Source organism: Thermobia domestica, chromosome 16 (assembly GCF_964235325.1).
Source record: "Thermobia domestica chromosome 16, izTheDome1.hap1.1, whole genome shotgun sequence".
Classification (NCBI taxonomy): Eukaryota; Metazoa; Arthropoda; class Insecta; order Zygentoma; family Lepismatidae; genus Thermobia; species Thermobia domestica.
In genome coordinates, this window is record NC_137469.1 from 10505565 (window position 1) to 10521327 (window position 15763).

A 15763-nucleotide genomic window follows, 5' to 3' on the forward strand; every position below is an offset into this window, starting at 1 on the left:
TAAATTTGACCCAAGAGATTATGGACACCCTGTAAATACCCTTAATTATGTTTTATAGTTACTACAAAAGTGAATAATCTTTTGAAGCGTAGAAATTATATTAGACCGCATTTCGCCGTGTTTCCTCTTAACATTATGTGACTGCTTCGACTTGGTCGATACCTTCCTGTGTTTGCCATCGCAAAAACTACGCTGCATTCTAACAGACTTCGGTAAAAAATTGAGAAGCTCTTAGAGGGGAGAGCACAGTGAAACTATTTTAGAACTATTGATTATCTTGAAACGTAACTGGACTTTCGATTTGCCGTTTCCCGGATCTCGGAAACTAGTAAACGTATAATCTTGAAATTTTGAATAGGCATTCCAGATTGATGATAATACAAAGTTTTACGAAATATAACCTTTACGGGAAAAATGGGAACCGTAAAGATTTTTTTGTCATTCTCCAGATTTTCGAAATGACCAGAAATTTTGAAATTCCTAGAATTTTGAAATTTCGTAGGAGCAATCTTGTACTTTAAACCGCAAATATGACAAAATTTTGTGAAATGCTACTCCTAAAGGGGCCGAAGAGGATTCATAAAAAGTTTTTTGCTGTTCTCCAGAACTCCAAAATTATTGCCCGTATGAACTTGAAAGTTTATATTTAAAAAAAATCCCCTTGTACCCTAGTCTAACTGTGGTTGTTTATGAACTGTGGCCTTTAAGAAGGTAAACGGGTGTTAGCGTTTTAAGATCCAGTGAAATTGAACTTGTGTGTATTATATATATCAAATATTTTTCATAAACTGTATTCTTCCCGTGTGAAGGTCGTTCATTATGCTAATGATTATATATCTAAATAGTCTATCTTTTTATATGATATTTAGTCCTATATAAAAACACGTAGTCATTGCTATTATTTTTCAAATATAACATTTCTTTCAACAGACATACTGAACTTTTATATTCCTTAAACTTAGCACTTCTCATTCGAACCTATTATCAACATGGTTAAAAAAGGTCGATATAACTAAGTCGATATCACTAAGTCGATATAATCAATATAATCACTTGACGCCGTAGCAATTGGCAGGATGTATTTGCTTGATAAACAGTTCATGGATTTCTCGTAAGCTTCGATTGATTTCACTTTCGTCTCATGGCAGTCACCATCTAGGTAGGACTACTTAATTGCAAAATTTAATTTCAGAATACAACTGAAAGAAGCATCAAGCAAATACGCACATAATGTTTGTTTAAAATATACAATTGAATGATTGAAAGTTTAATAAAATTAGAATCTAACCAAAGTAAATACTTACTGTTATAAATATGTGTTACACTTTCAGCAACATATCATTGACTGCATCAGATATGTTATCTATGTTTGGAATTCTCCTTTCTCGTTCATTCACTTCATAAAATCTTGTCTCTTTCTATTTTCTATTATCTTTTCTATCACTTCTTCCCTTAATATTCCTGTTCCGTTTTAGCTATCGCAACTCTTCTAATTTCACTTCAAATTGTCATATCCTAATCGTAGTTTAGGTTTGTAAACACCAGCATGTCCCTTTTATTTATAAATAAAACCACGTGTTCTTCTACTACAAGTTGCTACATGAAGTAGACGACAGGAATCCTCCTCACTAATTGGTCATGTGATAGAAGTAGAACATAAGCGCCACCATCGTTCAGAAGAGGGTATAAAATTCTATGCATCGCCTTAACCCTTTCCGGATCCTAGCTTTTTGGGCTATTTTTTAGACTTTCAGTCAAACAGCTACTGTATCGTCACTATTTATCCTAGGATCATGGTTCATATCTCATTCTCTTCAGAATAGAGCTGGCTTTCGAATGGTATCACTTGCATGCTCATACCATATACCAGAAGCGGGAAAAAATGTCAAAGTGAAAATTTCGGAGGGAAAAATTTTTTCTCGAACTTTGGCCCCCCCTGGAACCCCCCTGTGTGATCGTAGAAATCAAAAAAAATCTGGTAAATAGTACTTTGTATACTGAATGTGTGTGCCAAATTTCAAGTTTCTATCTTGAATAGTAAGGGCGGGAGAATTTGTATCAAAAATTCCCACAATGCCCCAAAGAACCATAAAACACTATGATCTCAGGGGAAAAAATCCTGAGACATCCCTAATTACCCTAGGACTATAATCCGCCAATCATTCTCTTCAAAATAGAACTGTCTTTCAGGCGGTACCATTCACGTGTCTCCATCATGTATCTAAGGCGGGAAATTCCTGAAAAAAGGGATTTTTTGGGGCAAATTTTCCCTTTTTTCAACTTTTGCCCCTCTGGACCCCCCAGTTTTTACGCAGAAATCGAAAAAAAAACTTCTGGTAAATACTACTCGGTGGACTGAATGTTTGTGCAAAATTTCAATCTTCTACGTGAAAAAATAGGCCCGCCAGAAAAAATTTCCCTACCATGCCCCACTTTTACCCTATACAGAAGTATATTTGGATAAAAATTCACTGAGACGGCCCTAATTACCCTAGAACAGCCCTGTCCAACGCGGTGCCCGCGGGCGCCATGGCGCCCGCCAAGCATTTTCCTGGCGCCCTCTGAAATCGAACTCAAAATACGCAAAATTTCTTGTTTTCAAAATTAGATTTTCTTTTATTTCTGTTATTTCATTTCGAAAATAGTAACTTGCACTTCTGGCTGTTCTGATCTCTGGGATAAAGCATTCAACAAAATCGAAGAAATAGTTTCACAACAGTTAATTTGAACATTTGTTACTTTACACTTGGATAAGGCTACCGCTACGCTATGGCAATCGCTGCCTGCTGCTGGCGGCGCTGTCTGTCTTTACCCGATCGTCTTTTGTCATATCGCGCCTTGAAAAATTTCCATTGTGAGGATAGACTCGCTCTCTCTTGGGGAATACTCTTTGTGTGAACTCGTGTGTGTTGCGAAAAGTTGCAACTGTACCCGTGACTCCTTTTATTCAGTCCTTTTTTCTGCCATGGCCAAGAGACAAAGAACGTATAGTTTTAACTGTGAATGGGAGGAACAATATTTTTTTGTTGAATACAGAGGAAAACCGGTGTGCTTATTGTGCAATGGAAGTGTGTCTATTCCTAAGAAAAGTAATGTAGAGAGGCATTTCGCGACGAATCACAAAAACTTCGATACTGAATTTCCTATAAATTCTGAACTCAGGAAACACAAAGTGAGAAACCTAAAATCTAAATTAACGCTGCAACAAAATGTGTTTCAAAGGCCTGTTCAACAAGCTACTAACGTAACAATTGCCTCTTTCAAAGTGTGTTATGTGTTAGCTAAAGAGAAAAAGCCTTTTAGTGATGGTGAAGTAGTGAAAGAAGCAATGATTAGTGCCGCTGAATCCCTGTTCGATGGACACAGAGATAAACATACAATCGTGTCTTCCATCAGTGCACTCCAGTTGTCTCACCAAACTGTTGCTAGAAGGGTGGAACATTTCGAATAATCTGCAAAATCATTTGCACCAGGACTTGCAATCGTGTGATGTTTTTTCGCTCCAGTTAGATGAAAGTACTGATATGTCCGACACTGCTGAGTTGTGCGTATTTACTAGAATGATTTTTGATGATTTCACAATGAAAGAGGAATTTCTCAAATTGCTGCCACTTCATGGGCATACTAGGGGGGAAGATATATTTAACACCTTTCAAAAGTTTGCTAAGGATAGCAATTTGCCTCTTTCTAAACTTGTCGCAATAACAACGGATGGGGCACCTTCTATGACTGGTAGGAATAACGGGTTTCTTGCTCTTTGTGCTAAGGATGAATCATTTCCAACATTTCTGTCTTACCACTGTATCATTCATCAGGAAGCTTTATGTGCAAAAGTTTTAAAATTCGACCATGTCATGAAAATAGTAACTCGTGTAGTAAATTACATGAGGTCATCTTCCACTCGTCATCGATTATTCAAAAGTATTTTGAATTTATCAGATGCTGAGCATGGTGACGTCCTTCTTCATGCAGACGTCAGGTGGCTGAGTAGGGGCAAGACACTGGAACGATTCTGTTGTCTTTTGGATGAAATCAGGGACTTTCTTAAGTCATCTAAGGGTCAGTATTGTCATGATCTCGATGAAACATCATGGTTGCTAGATTTAGCTTTTTTGGCAGATATCACTTTCAAATTAAATGAGTTAAATCTAGAATTGGAAGGGAAAGACCATAACATTTCAGCCATGATAAGTACAGTTAATGCTTTTCAAAAGAAAATGAAGCTGTGGATTGCTCACTTAAACAGGAATTCCCTTTCTCACTTTCCAAACTTCAAATCTATGGTGGAAAAGGTAAATTGTGTTGGTTGTAGTCTTTCAAAATTTTCAAAGCATTTGGAAATTCTTATTCTTGAGTTTCGGAACAGATTTGCCCAGTTTGTAGCACTTGAACCAGTGGTTCTGTTCATCAATAATCCATTTGTCTCTGTTGATGTTATTGATCTTGGTAGTAGGATATGTGAAGTGTTTGGAAATTATAATCTTGAAGATTTAGAACTTGACATCCTAACTATTCAAGAAGATATAGTTTTGAAATCTTCCTATGCAACTTGTACTAATATATGGATTCTAACGGACAGAGTAAAATACCCCCTTCTGAGCAGTGTTGCTAAAAAAATTTATTCCTGCTTTGGCTCAACTTATCTTTGCGAAGTCGCATTTTCTGCCATGAACATGATCAAAAATAAGTACCGAACCTCCCTGACACCCTCTCACCTGGATGACGCAATAAGAGCAGCCTGTTCCAGCTACACACCAGATTTCCTTCAACTGGCAGCAAACGTGCAGTGTCAGTCTTCTCACTAGGTATGTATCAATTTTCAAAATAATAATAATAATAATAGTGATGATGATAATAACAAATAAATAATAAGTAGTAGTTGTTGTACTAGTAGCAGTAGGCTTATTTCTATAGTAGTTTTGTATTTTTTCGAAAGGCGCCCGCATGTCGGAAAACAAGAGCCAGTTGCGCCCGATAAGGTGAAAACGTTGGACAGCGCTGTCCTAGAATAATAATTCGACCGTCGTTCTCTTCAGAATGGAACTGCCTTTCAGACGGTATGACTCACGTGGTCCTATCATGTATGTAAGGCGGGAAAATGACGAAAAACGGGATTTTTGGGGTAAAAAATCCCTATTTTTACCCCTTTGCCCCTCTGGTTCCCCCCTGTTTTAGCACTGACATCGGAACAAAAAATCTGGTAAATAGTACTCGGTGGACTGAATGTTTGTGCAAAATTTCAATCTTCTACGTGAAAAAATAGGCCCGCCAGAAAAAATCCCTACCATGCCCCACTTTTACCCTATACAGAAGTATATTTGGATAAAAATTCCCTGAGACATCCCTAATTATCCTAGGATAATAATTCGACCGTCGTTCTCTTCAGAATGGAACTGCCTTTCAGACGGTATGACTCACGTGGTTCTATCATGGATTTAAGGCGGGAAAATGACGAAAAACGGGATTTTTGGGGTAAAAATCCCTATTTTTACCCCTTTGTCCCTCTGGTTCCCCCCTGTTATAGCACTGACATCGGAACAAAAAATCTGGTACATACTACTCCGTGGACTGAATGTTTGTGCAAAATTTCAATCTTCTACGTAGAAAAATAAGCCCGCCAAAAAATATTGAACATACGCTTAGAAAATGAGAAAAGAAATTTTTGACTTATGACGTCATCAGCTCCTATGTCTGGACGCAGGACGGTCTGAAACCATACGTAATGTCTTCTGCAAGACCTCTGAACTTGGAAAACAAAAAAAAAAACGGACGAAAAAGCTCAAATAGAAGAGAAATAACGCAATGTACCATGAAAAGTGCATATGGTACAAATTGTACCATAGGATCCCGAAAAGGTTAAAGCTGAGTGGACATCAGTTTCTGCTGATCAACTCCCCTCTCTTAGCTTGCCTGGAGCTCTGAGGCCTCCTGCCCACTCAGCTTCCCAGAAGTTTTGTACGAACTCAACCCCCTCTCTAAGTTTGCATGGAACTCTAAGAGAATTGTAACCGTAACCAGCCAGCTTGCGTAGAGCTCTGAGAGAATCCTAACCGTAACCAGCTAGCTTTCGTGGAGCTCTGATAGAATCCTAACCGTAACCAGCTAGCTTTCGTGGAGCTCTGAGAGAATCCTAACCGTAACCAGCTAGCTTGCGTGGAGCTCTGAGAGAATCCTAACCGTAACCAGCTAGCTTGTGTGGTGCTCTGAGACAATCCTAACTTTAACCAGCTAGCTTGCGTGGTGCTCTGAGAGAATCCTAACCGCAAGCTGCTAGCTTGAGTGGAGCTTTGTGGTTTCCTTTCCCACCTAGCTTGCTGGACTCCAATTTCGTTTTGCTTGTCTGGAGCACTGAGAATTCTAACTTGCTTCCATTCAGCTTGCCTCAAGCTTTGTGAGAATCCTTCCCTTTACTGCCCGGACCTTGGGACCCTATGTACCCTAACTACTTAGTGGATTTTGTATCAGTGATTCTGTGTTATATTATTTTATATCATAAACTTTTATAATAAGAAATGGTTGTGAGATAAAAACTGAATCCCGTCTGTAATTTGATCTACCTTAATAAGGCAACCGGTGCTTCTCCTTTGTCTGTTTCTTGTATTACGGTGTCTTTCCTTCTTCTTAAACTCTTTAGCTCTTCTTTATTTTCTGTTTAAGAAGAAATGTGTTTGATGAAGGCAGCGATATGTTACCGAAACTGTAACACAGATATTTGTTATTTCCATTTGTCAGATTTTGTTTCTACGTATTTAAGTTATATCTAATTCCAAAGCTAGAATATCAGCGTTCAGATTGAAATTTACCTCAAACATGAAAGTATCCACCTCTTCTTTGATTTCTTCGTCTGTGAGGACAACTCCATCTTGTGATGTCTCTATCAGAAGATCTAAGAAGGCCAATCTCTTGCGCTTTGCTGGAAACATAAAATACAGATAGGATTTCAATTATTTACAAACCAATGATATTGTACTATGCAATACCATTAGGGAAGAAATTGATAGGAAAATAGAGAAATGGAGGAAGTCTTTGAAAGCTAGAGACCTGAAAATTAACGTCATGCATTCTTGCTTTCCTTTAACTACCAATAAAAATTTTACTGCATTAAAGACGGTAATTTGAGATTTTTTATTAATTGAAGTTTGAAGATGTGAATGGTTTTGTAAAGGTTTTAAAGTCTGTATAGTTTCCTGAAATTTGTAAAGGGAAGACCTAAAAGCTCCACCATTCCATCAGTGTCATCATACCAATAGAAAATACTGCAATTTCGAACCGTGATTTATCATAAATAAAACATGATATGAACAGTTACTTGGTGTAAGTTGCAATGGATGTAAAATACAAATTAGAAAACATACGAGAAACAAGAATTACTTATAAGTCCTCGCTCAACAGTACTCACTTTAACTACGCTATTGTGTAGAGAGATTACGATTTTCTGTGCGATACTGAAAACTGCTGAAGAACAGTCAGAGAAAGAACACAGTCGAGGCTACATGTTGGCAGATAGCATGGGAGGTGGGCTAGAGGTCTGCACGGGCAGTGAATTTACAATGTGAGGCCCGACCCGAGTCTGACCCGAGCATGTAGGCCCGAGCTCATGTAATGATCACATGAGCCCTAATTACAGAAAGTTAATAATTAACACAAAATTATATTTTTGTTTACAGCAATTAGAGGTTTAATTTTGCAGTTGTGGTTTAAAAGTTCTTCAGAAAGAATGGTCCGATAAATATCGTTGTACAGTATTATGACAAAGTTAGGCCCGAAAAGTCCGAGAAATATAGATGTATATTTAAAACTTGACGACCCGAAGCGATGTATGCTTTGAGGCCCGAATCCGGCCCGTGGGCTCGGCCCGAATACGTGCAGACCTCTAAGGTGGGCAGGATTTATCCACATTCCAAAAGGACATGACTGCTAGTGTACGAGTAACAGATGCGTCTATAACCCAGACAGTAATACTTGTCGGATGCTCTTGTTCCAGTGTAGTGAAAGTGTAAAAGAAAATGCGATAACGGCATCCAAAAGACAGTACGGCATCGGCAGTCGCGTCAACAAACAACAAACGCCTTCTGACAGCCAAATAAACCACCAGTGTCCAGAAATTACGTGACTAATACATTAGTGGATGCACAACACCCATATCTCACGCAACTATACAGCGTACGCTGGAAAGCATGAAGTTCCACAGCAGATGACACAATCGTCACTCACTCCTCACGACTTGTCACCACTGACTTCATCGCTCTTAGGCACAGCAGCATGCTAATTGAACTGCTGATAATTGGAGAACGGTGTGTTGTCCCGATGAATCACGATTTGCGATACAGCACTCGGACGGGCGCATGCGTGTGTGGCACCAACAGCAAAAACTATGGATCCTTCTTACATTGTGCGTACTGTAATACATGCATTCTGGCAGCTATATTGTTTGGTGGTGGTTCTGTTAACATGGATTAGAGTTCTTGGTGTGTATGAACCATAGTGTGACATTCTCATGTTTCTGTAGGTGTTAAGGAACTGTGTACACCCTTCAATGTAACACTCCTACCCACTCCGAGACGGCAACTTGTGGGCTCGTTGTAGGATGCCAACAGGAATACATGGTGTCATATCCCCATGGAAACCTAGCAACTTGCAGTACGATGTTAAAATATTTAATGATTATATTGTTTTTAACCGCCTTGACTTTTAACTTTAACTTATGATGAGTTGTTTTGTAAATAAATAAACAATAAAAAATCCACTGATTTGTATTTACAACGTTCATTACAGAAGTCAACTTTCTTGATTTCAGTTGCGAAGCTTGTGACTGACGTTCTGACATTTAAGCCTCCTGAAAAGAAAAGAAAAAAGTGTCACAATGCTACTGATATGTACTTACTTCTTTGTTCTTCAGGTAAATTATCCTCCATCTTAATAGTCTTAAGATATTCCTTACGTTGCTGAATAACCTGGGGATAAAGAACGAAAGTTTAAAATGTAAAATAATAATAATATGAAAAATGTTTCTAGTTTTAATATACAGAAAACACCAAAGCTAGAAATGTGGAAGAAAAGAACTAAATTCTAAAGTCAGATCTAGAGAAAATTTGAAAGCAGGAGAAATGAAACTATCGAACAAATGCCCATACAATTAGAGCTGTGACTAAAAACAATAATTAAAGATTACATAGGAATAGAAAATAAAAACTCATGAAGAAACAAGAAGTAAATATCAATAGTACAGTACAAAATTCTTCTTTTAAATTTGTTGTTAATAGACTATTATTTGCACTGTTAGGAGAACATTACAGCCACTCTAACTTAAATTGAAAATTTACATGCTACAGTTTTGAATGAAAATGATTATATTAAAATGTTAGTTTAGTTTTGAATATACGTTACTGAAGAGCATTTTAAAATACTACTATTTATTTCCTTGATGCAAATTGAGATACCCTGAAGAGCAAACTAAATTGATATATCATGAGAAGAAAGATACATGTAATATGCGTTAGCTTCGTCCAATAAGGTAAACGGCTTTTAAACTGCACTTTATCAAATTTTAAAATAATAAAAAGAGAATCTTTTTAAATTTAGCCTAGGCTAGGAAATCTTATATGTGTAATTATCTAATCGAAAGCTATAGAAGAGCTCCTTCGTGGCTAAGCGGTTAGCGTATGCACATTTGGCTTGAGAGACCCGGGTTTGATTCCCGACGGGAGCTCATGTGGTTTGGATTCCACGTTAATCAGTACGTACCGTCTCATATAGCTTCGTCGCTGGAAAGGGATGTTAAAATCAAAATTAAATCAAATCAAAGCTACAGAAATTACTGAACTAAATTTTAACAGAATTGTTTCTGTACCTCCTCAACTTACATTGTACGTTCAATCATGGTTAGCTGATACAAATGTGACTAATATCTAGCAATAAGCTTATCATACACGACTATTTGCTATATATACAGAAAAATGGTCTAAATCTTGCGTCAAGCGAAACAGGTTAGCAGCAGATAGCAATGCAAAAGGCATATATTTTAATTACTCTTGATCCTAGCCATAAGAGCTAAATAGAGACTTCTGATTGGTTGAAGTTATCCGTTTCTCGCCACGTAGCAAACATATAGCAGAAATCAAAAGCGAACTGCTGTCGGTTCCCGTTGCCGAGCATGCTAGCTTTCGAGCTAGTAATAAAAATCGTTTTTGGGTTCAAACCCTGCCCAAGGACAGTTTTTCTTTTTTTTTTTTTTTTTTTTTTACATTTTCATAACACTTTTATCATTAAAATAAGATAAAAGAAAATAATACTCTTTAGCACTTGTACGTAATATATAATTCATAAAAAGTAATTTACTTACGTTAGGAAACACAGCTGAGCAAGCGTCAGCGAGCAAAGAGGGTTAGAAGCAAGGATGTTATAAAATAGAGGATGTGCTCCTACGTATATTCACAATATGAACTGAATGAAGCCAAAAACACAACCGAGCATCGTGTAAAGCGGCACGTCTGATTGGCTGCTCTCGCTTCCGCCATGATTGTTGGCTCGAGACATTGCGATCTTAGTGGCGCGGAGTGGGCAGAGTAGGTGTGGCGAAGCTGTGACGTATGGCTTCACGATTTTGTTGTATGGGCAGATCCTCTATTTTATAACATCCTTGGTTAGAAGACCCGGATTACTTTGTTCCATCTTGATAATACGTCACACTCGGGTGGTGTAACTTCGCATAGTGGTGTAACTTCGCATAGCTGCTTCCTTGTGACAAAACAGATGGCTAGGGTAGGGCGTTAAAAAACTATGCATGCACATGTTGTCGATGTATACGAAGTGAAAGAGGTAAAATACTATGATAACGTTGTAAGGAACTTACCTCTTTGGTGAAGCCATGAATTATCTTAAGACACCTATTCTGAAGTCTTCCTATGGGAAACATCTTAAAAATAGGATTAATATGGAGGTATGGTGAAACTAAGCGATGAAATATGATATCGTGCATTCTAAATAAAAGAAAAAAGAAACAAGACTATGATCAATATACTGTAAATACAGAATACAACAGTGAATCATATAATCTTAAAATACCGTCTTTTGGGTTGTCTGGCAACGCTAGGACAGATACCGCTGCTGTCAACTTCCTGCCAATTTTAATGCAGTCTTCTTAAGGTTGCCACTCGCAAGATTTCCGAACGTCACCCAGGTTTGAAATACATTGCACGAATCTAGGAGCCAACGGACTAAATTTACAGACTTAAATATTAAGTTGACCATTAGTTGTATTCGTTACTTAAAATTGACATATTTTTACTGTAATCGAAAGCTAGGTTTAAATTCTTTTTAATCTTGCACCTGTACACTGTATATTAGTGCACACTGTGCACTGTACACCAACACTGTTTCACTTAAAAATCAAATTTCAATGTAATTCAACTGTACAAAGTATTTTCTCTTTCCAATTATTTATAATTCAACGTTTGATAAGAAAGATCATAAAAATCATTATAAATTTCTCATATTTCTTGCATATATAAATTGTGAAATGAATTTTTGAACAAAACAGATATACTAAAGAGTGTTCAGATTAATATGTTGGGTACATGCCGAAGTTCTACCCATTCGTGATAGGTAGCTGGTAAAAGGTATTGTGGCCAGCGCTCCAAGAGAAGGAATCGGTGGTTATGCTACCAGAAAACATTATAGCAGCAGCTGGCAGTGAGTGCGTACATGGCTCGTAACTGGAGAGAGTGTTGTACGTATCAAATGGACACCAATCAGACACTGTTTACTGTTTGAGTGCGATAAGGACAGTAGTGTGGTTTGGTCTCCCACAACATTAGGCAAGTCTATGGTCACTGGTCAGGGTACAATTGACGAAAAAAAGTCGTCACTGGTTTCAAAAATTCAGGGGCGGCGACAGAAGCTGTCACCATCAACTACCTGTTTGGTGGTCCATTTGTGTTTTCCGAAGAGAACTTAGACATAGCTATAACAGTCAGTTCGAATCCAACTGCAAAATAATTCGTGAAAACCTTCCAGGTATACAGGACAAGAGTAAAAACAAGGCTTGTAGCGCTGTTTCATCACAAAGTTCGATCATTGGGTTCCATACCAGCTGAATGGAATTCAACAAAAGAGGGTTGAGTCACGACATGCGTTCCCTAGCTTTCTTGGTACAAAAATGACCCCTTCTTGACACGTTTGTCACAGGAGATGTGAAGTGCGTCATGTACCGGAACGTGAAGCGTTCCAGGACTGCGTTTCTGAACTGTTATCATCGACTTCCAAACAAGAACTTCATCCCATGAAGATCTTGTTGAGAGTGCGACAGATGTTCAAGATATAATTCATTGGAAAGTCCTGGAACCTAATCAAACATTAATGTGGCCTTCTACTGTCAACAGCTGCCCAGACTGCAGGAATCATTGTGGTCAAATCAACCAGGCCTTGCCAATCACCAACAGGTTATAATCGAACATGATAATGGGAAGCCATACATTGCTGCGATAATAATCAAAAATTAATATACTTTGTTTCGGCGGTTTTATCCCAGCCGTCCTATTCCCCTGACTTGACCTCTACAGACATACACTTTTTTCGCCCTTTGCAAACCTCTTTCACTGGGAAGACTTTTGCTTATGTGGAGGCTGCGAAAAGTGCCTTACATGAGTTCTTCAACTCCAAACCTGTGGTGTGGAATTCATCATGTACCGGGAAGATGGCGAGTCTTGATCATGCTGATGATTATGCCTAGTTCTAGATGAGTTACATTTTGTATACTTCGCACTTCTATATGCACACCAAGCTCTTGTGAAACTTTAAGGTGTATTCAATGGTACATTCTCTCTGTACCAGTCAGTAATACGTACCACTTTGAGCAGTAATACAATATAAATGTATGCGTATTTAGTAAAAAACAAGGCAGGAAAACATGAAAATAAGTCATATTTCTGAATAACAACTACGAGTTAAGGAGGAAAATGAAACGAGTAATTCTGGATAAGGCACTTTAAAATTACAATAATTAATTAGTAATGCAACGTTGTAAACAGGATCATGTGGTTGTCATTAGGGGTCGTCATCAGCGGAACCTTAGCCAAATCAATCTCCGCTTTTGAATTTTGTTTACAATTGCGTACACATGTGCTGGTGGTCTTCGGACTTGGCTTCGGTTCAATATGGAACCCTATCTAGCTGTATTTAGCAAGTAAGAAATTTGTGTATATCATTTTAAAGCATCAAGTTATATGGAGTAAACTGAACTTTCGCAGTGACACCCCTGCACAAAAATTTGCATATTTGTCATTGTACAACACGAGTTTCGAAGAGAATTGCGAAATTTATGGTAATTATAAAGTTGTATCATCTTCATGCCATCACAGCTGGAGTGCGAACTTCAAAGCTTCTGGTTGTTAACTTGAAAGGATTTCATACAGACTCTGTTACTTGAGTTGTCTAAACTCAGTGCTGAATAGGGTAATTAACCCCCAATAGATGAATGGAAATATTATCGGATGTCCATTATTATATAACCACAATTAGTTGTACTCTTCAGGTTGTAATCTAGGTTGTTTCCATTAACTAGTTGTACCAGTGTCATCGCCCAAGGATGATCAAATACGTCCCTCCTTTCTCCCAATCTTAAGTGAGATAGGAAGATCCTCGGAAAATGTTGATTACAATGGATGCATTACAGCTTATATGAGATCATGTGGCGTACACCTATCTAATGTTTTTTATAGTCCAGTGTCTACTGTCCTTAAATTAACAAAAGAACGATTATGTGCTGGGGCAGGTGTACCCCTATATTCTTTAAAGCAATTGAGCGTATACCTACCAAAAATTTTAGTGTTACGTCACTGGCTAAGATTCCCGATGGGGGCACTATGCCGAAAAAGTATCAAAAGCTTTTTCAGGTTAGAAATACTGAATGAAGTTTTCCTGGGTTTTACTCATACACACCAGGCAAATGCCGGTGTGGTACCTACCTTATAGGACCCATGCCGCTTCCTTCCTTCCCTTTTCCCGGATAGTATGTTCGCCGAGGTCTGTGTGTCATCTCTCAATGTGTGACAGACCATTCTGAATGGGCATAGATACCAAAAGCCCAGAAATCTAAATTTTAAATCCTAAACTACCGGCTAAAATGTACATATTGAGAAGAGATGTAAAGTTATCCAAATATTCAAAGACAAGAATGTGAGTAATAATTCTGGGGTATGTTTTTGTACAAGGGGTCCAGAAGCACGTAAGAAACACAAAATTTACAGGAGAAATGAGTGATGCAAGTAGTTAGACGTAACATAACGTAACGAAATCTAACCTAACCTAACATAAACTAACGTAAGCTAACCTGAACTAACCTAAACTAACGTAATATTAGTAGAAATAAGCGAAATTCTATCTTTTTTTTGGGGGGGTGGGAAATTATACGGGACTCCTACACTAATATAACATAAACTAAACTAACCTAACGTAACCTAAACTAGCCTAACCTAACTTAAACCAACCTTACCCTAAACTAACCGAATATGAACAGAAATTACCAAAATTGTAACATTTTGTAGAGAAAAGAGCTGGACCACTTCTGCTAAACATAGGTCATAATTCTTATAAGAACGCTGTAAAATATGTCAAACTTTCACGACAGGTTAAATGAGAAATACTTTTCTTTAGGAAGTGTAACCATACTCTTTGGTGTAACTACAGTATATAAATTCTTCAGATTGAAAAATAACTTTCTAACAAGTATAACAATCAACTCCAGCATATACAATACAAAATAATTATCTTTTGGGCCTAATAACACTAGTTAGGCGAGTGGAACCTAAATCTGCACCTTAAGATATAAAAACCTTAATAGATATTACCAAAGAAAAAAATAAAATATATCTAATCGAATTGGTCTGACACTTTGATAGTTTATTTGACTTTACATTTTGTTTTGTTTTGTTTTGTTTTTTTGCCAGTTATTCCAACTCTATTGATTTCTAATGTAAGATGCATGTAGAATTCATATACCGTATATCTACAGTAGGAAACTCATCTAATAATTTCATTGATATTATTAGATGTAGTTAGAAGTAGTTAATTTAGTAGTTAGTTCAAAATTCAACATGGTTGATTCAAACGTCAATTCCAGTTGACCAGAACGGTTTTGATACTAGCTCCTAATTGAAGCTTTCGTCACGAAATGACACATGACAGTAATCAAAAAGTTTAATTCCAAAAGTGACTGCCAGAGGCGATGGAGACAATGACCTAATAAAATATCACATACTAATCTGATTTTTAAAAAAAAAAAACAAAATTGCACGACCTAATGTAACTAAAAAGCCTTAAAGCTGGCAGAAAGTAGCACTAGCAATATAAGTGTAGTGTAGCCAGTGTTGCCACAGTCCTAGCTCTGAAGTGGGCTGAAAAATAGTACCAAATTGAAACAAAAAGGGCTGAATTCGTTATTTTATGCCAGTGTAATACATGGCTCTATAACATGAAACTAAAAGAGGTAAAGTTCTAGAACACTATCACCTCTTCCAAGAAATCAAATCAAGAAAGTGCTCTTTTTAAAAATTACTTTTTAAAAACATACAAATAGGAGAACCCCGAAACCGTGGAAGTAGATAACACTTTTCTCGCACGTAGGAAGTATAACAGCGGCCGCAAATTAACAGGAAAAACAGTTATTATCTTCGGTACGTATTGTAAGGATACCGTAAGCAACTCTATTTCAAAATGATCAGTAAACCAAAACGGTATTATGGCCATATATGAAAAATATATAAAA

The 15763-nt window shown here is 37.4% G+C and overlaps 1 protein-coding gene across 1 annotated transcript in view; it reads right to left on the reverse strand.

Moving 5' to 3' along the window:
* The window catches only part of LOC145672410 (cytochrome P450 4C1-like), a 123145-nt gene that overhangs the window by 14517 nt on the left and 92865 nt on the right, over positions 1–15763 (reverse strand). The window contains exons 16-18 of the mRNA XM_081741564.1: positions 10853–10979; positions 8885–8954; positions 6804–6913 (exon numbers count right to left, since the gene is read on the reverse strand). Of these exons, the coding sequence (XP_081597690.1) occupies positions 6804–6913; positions 8885–8954; positions 10853–10979 (307 nt within the window). The remainder of the gene's footprint in view (positions 1–6803; positions 6914–8884; positions 8955–10852; positions 10980–15763) is intronic.